We start from the raw sequence: 6628 nt of genomic DNA on the forward strand, positions 1-6628 counted from the left end.
TTTTTTTAAACAGTATGATCTCACAGGATGCCGCCCACTTTCATCTATGTCAAATTGTCCCATCACTTCTTTATCTCACAACTTCTTTTTCACAGCTTTTTTTTTCTGCTACCACTATAAACTTTTTTCCCCTCCCTTCCTACTCTTTCAACTTCCTCCACTCATGCATGGTAAGAGTGAGCTTCTCTGTCTCACACACACAAACACAAACCCTGTCCCTCGAGGCCATATGTTGACCCGTGGTGGACCTGAATACAGCCATCTGCCTGCCTTTCCTATGTCCCACAGGGCAAGAGTGTGGGAGAATGTCTGTCAGACACAATACAGCAAGCAAGCACACACACACACACACACACACACACACACACACACAGAAACCATACAAGCACACACATGCCTTTAACCCTTTCACAGTCACTAATCACTCCCAGACAGTCAGCCCATCTCATGTTAACAGTGACAAGATAATAGCTCTTGTGTGCGTGAAAGAGAGATTTTCCTGGATGGGCAACCATGCATCTATAGCCCTGTTGTTTTTTGTGGGGACATTGTGAATGGTGGAGAAAAAAAACACTATGTGATGAAGTGAAAATTTGTTTGACACTGCTTGATGTAACTTGGGTCACAATTTGGTTTTAAATCCAAGGATTTTTCCCTGTTGAAACTCAAAAAGGACCTGATTTCCCTGATATTTGAAGACACAGATTTGCTCTAAAAACTCTTTGCTCTTGGATTTAAAAATGACCAAGTTGTGTGGTCTACCTGCTAATGAAGATCCTGCTTCTGCAAACTTGTGTTGGTCACCATAGCAACAGAAGATTAAATAATTACTCTGCTGCTACTCAAGAGTGTAGAAAGTGGAGAGGCAAGGGGACATTGCTGAAGAAAAGGAGAGGAACAAAGTGAGGGAGGAAGGATGGAATCAGTGGAAGCAGTGAGGGAGAAGGGACATGGGAGCCCAGGATTGGTCAAATTAAACACCAAACAAAAGACTTCTCCACATGAAATCTCAATTGCATGACTACACACACAAAAACCCACACACACACAAAGTGTCTTGCCATCCTGCACCAGACCGTTTAAGTCAGAAACAACTTGCTTGTTTAAATCAGTTTGTGCAAACTTAAAATAAGAAGCCATTTTTCCTATGTTTTTTTTTATTTTATTATTATTAGAATGTTAGACCAATATATACTGTATCTCTCAACTATCAATACTTCACTTTAGTCAGCTAAGGTCATTTCAGGAGACACTGTTTGCATTCTTTTAAATGTATGCATTTTACTTTTATTTAGTGGAATCAGAAAAACAAAATATGCTTGAATTGAATCAATCAACAAGGGTTCTGAAAGCATTCTTTAAACTGAGGCTGCACCACGGATTAGATTTGTGATTCATTGCCTGCTCCCTTGCAGTTTCTCCTGGAAACATGGAGGACTGGTTGTGTTTCACTCTTGTAGTGGATCTTTTGGATGAAAATAGAGATTTCTAGTCTCTGACTACCCGTGCTAGCTTTTTGAATTAAGTGAATGACAAACTAATCCAAAGTCACATTAAAGGAGTACATGGTATTTTTCCACAGCATAAAGCTTTATTCTTAACTGTCCGATTGTGTGATTAAATAAAAAACAATAGTCAGGTAAACTAAATAATGTTCATTTATGGATTGATACATCTAATAAAACTAGAAACCCTCAAAATGAATTTTTGTCCTTGCTGTTCAGGAAAACATCAGTCTTATCACTCAGTCTTATATGAAATATTAACTTCAGCTAGAAGCCAGTTCTTTTACTTTTGACTTTGTGTGTGTATACACACAGTTAACCTCAACAGTACAGTGCCACCGAGGAGAATGATTGTAATCTACAATGAAAACCATATATGTCAGTTTGCTGGTTTCCTGCTTGCTTCCTTCCTTCCTGCACCTTGAATCTAAAATGTCACACGTGTAAACAATGTTGCAAAGTTACTACAGCCAGCATTATGCGTACAACTAGAAGTCTCATAACTCCTGCACTGTAGCATCAGCACCTCAGTGCAAGGTTTCAAAGCGGATGTGCCCAACAAGCCTGTATAGATTTTACCTGTAGAGGATCATATGTGAAAGACTAACAAAACATAACTCCTAACACAGGTTAAAAAAAAGAAAACACTTAAGACATATTACCTTTAAAGCATTTAAATATCTAATACCAAATTAGAGAGTCTGTTATAGGGCTTTTTGTTTTGTTACATCCTATTTCTTAAAATAGATCTGTTCAGAGTAGCGTAATGTTTTTCTTTTAATTGCATCATCTGTAAGATTCCAATAGGATTTGTATTTTCAAATGTTATGTCTGTGTCAATATGATGTCATAAAGTGTATTGTCACAAGAACAGATTGTAGGACCCTAGGAAGAATAGCTTTTAGCTTATGCTGAGGCTAACGGGGATCCAAACAAAACAAATAAAAACCCGGAGAAGGTATATAAGCAAAACAGTTAAAAAACAAAAAAAAATCAAAAACTTTATTTCCAGTACAAAAAAGAAACCAAATATATTAAACTTGATACAAGCATTACCAAGTCAAAGTCCTCTATAAATACGTTAAAATAAATTAAAGAAATTAATTTACTAAAGATGATCACCTTTAACACTAAACAGGCCTTAAACATGTTGATGAAAAGGTAATTTTAAATAGACTAGTAACAGCACAGTGTCTGTTCTTCTAACTAACTATGTCAGAAACACAAAACAGCCAAGTAACATTTCTTTAACATACATACCTTAACCCTACAAAATGCTGGATCTTGCTCAGTAAGGCAACAGATCTGGGTGCACAGTTCACACGCATGAGACCAGGAACGCTACACATTCATAACCGTACAAAGCCATAACAGGAAGAATTAATACTGATGGAGAGATCAAATATGGTTGGGTGAGTCACAAAAACAAGAATATTCATCAAAAATGTAACACCAGTGCTGCCTGTGGACAAGGGAGGAGGAAAGAAAAGAGAAAAAAGAAAAAAACTCCTGGGAATGTCTGTGTTCAAGATAATCTAAAATACACATTAGCACCACTAAGTATTTTAAGATAAATGCCAGAGGTAAAACAGGACTTGACTGAAACATTCATGACTCGATTAAACTCTCCTTTTACACCAAGTGCCTTGCAACTCAAACCAAGTTCAGATCATATCTTGATGGATTTTCTGCATTGCCAATTGTGCTATCACACTTCACATATTAAAGCCTAGACAATTCCCATGTCCTGCTTTTCCAGTTGGCAAGTCATACAGTTAACAATATGCCATGACCATTTGATTTGAGAAAGTATGATTAAAAGTAAAAGTATGATAAGCCCACTGGCTTTTCTGTTAAGTCCTCCTTCCTCCTCTTGTAAGGCAAGTTCAATTTGGTCATTAGGCGTTTTACTGGTGGCAGTTTGTCAATAATGCACGAGGGACAGAAGAACACTTTTAGTCATCTTAACAAAGAGACCTGAACTCACCAACATTAGCTTACTTGACTAAATAAAAAGACTTGCACCCCTCCACACATCTCTCCTAACAAACCCACAAATACTGTTTCAACACATGACTTGGTAAATAATGCAACAGGCACTTCAGTTGTTTAAAAACTTAACATTCAGGTTTGAGCCCAGTGATCTAAACATAACCTCAGACTGTAGAGTTAAGAGGAAAAAACAGTTTCACCAGCTTATAAAACACAATACTGTGTACAGTTAATTGAAAAAAAATCAACAATTCCTAAACGTGTGTTTGTACCAGCATAATCAAAACGTTTGAGCTACAAAGATGTCTTTGGCTTTGTCACATTCTTAAGATCTTGGTAAAATGTATAAATATAAATGCCGTGGTTGGACTCAACATGAAACACTGAGGCCATCACACTGTGATTGCAATTTCTTTGTTGTAATTTTCCATCTCAACGTACTATTTTGGTAAAACATCAATTAATTTAGCGCCATTTACCTTCTATCTTAATATGTACTGTTTTAATGGCAACACACGTTTCAGTTACAGCATCACTGTGGCTTCCCTTACGCATATGACAGTGACCAGTGATTTTAACCACATAAATCTAATAGGCGGATCTCTCTGTGCGTTCTACATCGGTCAACAAGTCTTTCCTTTGATGCCACACAGGTGCAAAGAACGTCTGAGCTGTCAGTCCAGTGGCTGTGTGTGAGGATGTGTGTGCATTTATAGGGCTCTAGTGTGTGAGCACTGTGTGTGCTAAATCGTGGATATTTGTGTTCTGCATATGTGTTTCAGAGTTTCTCGGGTCTGCATGTTTGTGTCTGAATGTATGCAAATATGTACGTACGTATGTATGTGTCCACAGCACACTGCAGCCTAAATGCAGAACCCAGTAGCATCCTCTGGAACAGACAGCTGACTGAATACCGCCAGGCGTTTGCCATTGACTTCATTAATGCCACCGCAGGATTCAGAGCCACTGAGCGAGCTAGCAGAACTGCTTCCATCCTGGTCCTGGTCTGACAGAGAGGTGTAGGACAGGGATCGGGCACCCAGGGGCCCGGAAAAGGCCACATTCGCACTGGGACTCTGCCTCAGGGAAGGGGAGGCAGTTGGAGATAGCCCACATGGATAACAGCCAGAGTCTGGGGAAGGCAGGAATGGAGACCGGGGATCTAATGCAGTGGCCTGGCCCATGGGAGGCTGGAACTGGTGGGCAGGGGATGCCTCAAAGGCAGAGTCCATCTCCAGGAAGGCATGAGAAAGGAGGTCAGTAATGTCAGTGCAGGAAGGAGGAGACGCCGATGGAGAGCGGGTGAAAGAAGCAGTGGCAGGAGGAGGGTAAGCATTACGGGCAGGCTGGAGGGCTTGCTGCGGAGCAGAGGGAAACCCAGCAAAACTGAAGCTCTGTCGGACAAGAGGAGGTCTGTGCGAGCGGAATGAGGAAGGTGGCTGCTGGGGAATGCTTGAGGAAGAGGATGATGAGGAGGAGGAGCGAGAAAAGGAGTGCTTCTTCTCTTCCTCATTGTTGTGGACAAAGTGGCAGCGCATGCCGTAGGGGCAGAAGCCGATGGTGTGAAACGTACGACACGGCTCAGTTTTATATTTTGGATGTCTGTTAAGATCACGCAACTCATCTAGCCCATGAGCAAACTGGCACTTTCCGCCATACTTGCACAGGCCACTCTCATTAAAGGATCGACAGAGCTCAGTCTTATAGCGAGAAGAGGAAAGGGATGAGGTGGAAGAGGAGGAGCTGGTGTTCAGTGCAGTGTGACTGATGTCACTTTGGGATTGCGAAATGTCCGTCCCGGGCCAGTCGAGGCTCGTTGCTGTGGTGCTGCTCGTTTCTACCATGCTGATGGAGCGCTGGGCAAGGAAGCCAGACTTTCCCCACTGGGTGGAATTAGCAAGCTGGGAGGACAGAGGGCTTTCTGACTGCTGCCCCCACTGGCTGGAGGGCAGAAATACACTCTCTGAAGGATCAGTGGGAAGACATGAGAGAGACGAGAGGGAAAACGATAGGTTGCTCCGTGGCTGACCGATGCACCCGGGTGTTGTCATTGCCAGACTGAGGGGTGGTAGTGGTCCGTTTTGATCCCTCAAGTCAAGATTCAGTAATTGCTGTAAAAAAAGAACAGACAACACAATTTTAGCATATATTTAACAATTAATATTGAGTGATTGGTTGGAAAAAAAATCCCTGTGGCATCTCTATTTGTTCAAGGATTTTACATTTCTAGTCATGGACATCTGTTGACGTTGTTCTTAGAAACTACTGAACAATTAATTAACATTTGTACATTTGTACTGCTGATTAACCATTACATGGATGTGGTCGTTTCTCTGCTAAACACTGCATAAGTATCATCATGAACTCTTAAGGTTACAGGTTTTTTTTAAGTCATGCAATGCAAACACTACAGAGTTAGGTACAGGTACTTCAGTCGGCAATATGTCTAATGTGTTTCTTTTTAAAACCACACTAACATGACCAAAAAGGTTTCCCTGGCATCCTGCACATCTTCGTTTGTGATGAAACTAAGCATGGATGAGATGACGTATGAAGTACAGTTACAGTAAATCTCTTGTATTTCTAGAACAATTCAATAGTTTTAACTCGTTTACAAAATGCTTACACTTACTAGCATCCTATGATTACCCCTCCATGCTAGGAACGCAGCTTGACAACTTAAACTGGCGACTTTCTGTTGTTTCGAGCACAAGTTAAAGCTATATTGAAGTAGTTAACGTTAGGTTGACTACGTCGGTGTTTTGATTTAACTTGTTGGCGTGGTCTAGTTACTGAGTTTACTAGCGTTAACCTGGTACAGAGTTTACACGTTGTAGCTACGTTAACATGTCTGTCACCAGTGGTAATGAAACCTAACTAGATCAACCACGTTGACGTTAGTTGGCTAACTTAGTGACGTTAGACGGTTTAATGGGCCCGTGTTATCAACTTCAACAACGCTCCCACTTTGTGACAATTTTAAGTCCAGGCTTAATTTAAACATCCCATAAAACAGTCAAGAGCCCGATGCAGCCGCGGGTGGTCAATGCACGGTACATACAGGACAACAACAGTAGGTCATCCGTTAAACAACAATTGAAAAGATGAAAAGAGCAAACGGCGTAAAGTTA

General features: G+C 40.9%; 1 protein-coding gene and 1 long non-coding RNA gene across 3 annotated transcripts in view; one reads left to right on the forward strand and one right to left on the reverse strand.

Moving 5' to 3' along the window:
- The first annotated feature begins 1556 nt into the window (after positions 1-1556).
- Positions 1557-6628, forward strand: part of LOC116684324 (uncharacterized) — a 19932-nt gene continuing 14860 nt past the window's right edge. Inside the window, exons 1-2 of the long non-coding RNA XR_004330780.1 lie at positions 1557-1568; positions 5911-5916. This is a non-coding gene — a long non-coding RNA (uncharacterized LOC116684324). The remainder of the gene's footprint in view (positions 1569-5910; positions 5917-6628) is intronic.
- zgc:114130 (mRNA decay activator protein ZFP36L1) overlaps positions 2495-6628 on the reverse strand; it is a 4594-nt gene continuing 460 nt past the window's right edge. The window contains exons 1-2 of one of the 2 annotated variants that reach the window (XM_032510086.1): positions 6130-6356; positions 2495-5608 (exon numbers count right to left, since the gene is read on the reverse strand). In XM_032510086.1, the coding sequence (XP_032365977.1) occupies positions 4361-5608; positions 6130-6135 (1254 nt within the window). In that variant the 5' untranslated portion in view covers positions 6136-6356 and the 3' untranslated portion in view covers positions 2495-4360. Of the gene's footprint in view, positions 5609-6129; positions 6357-6628 lie in introns of those variants that run through there. The other variant, XM_032510085.1, reaches the window with a different exon arrangement.

This window comes from Etheostoma spectabile, chromosome 3, assembly GCF_008692095.1.
Source record: "Etheostoma spectabile isolate EspeVRDwgs_2016 chromosome 3, UIUC_Espe_1.0, whole genome shotgun sequence".
Lineage (NCBI taxonomy): Eukaryota > Metazoa > Chordata > Actinopteri > Perciformes > Percidae > Etheostoma > Etheostoma spectabile.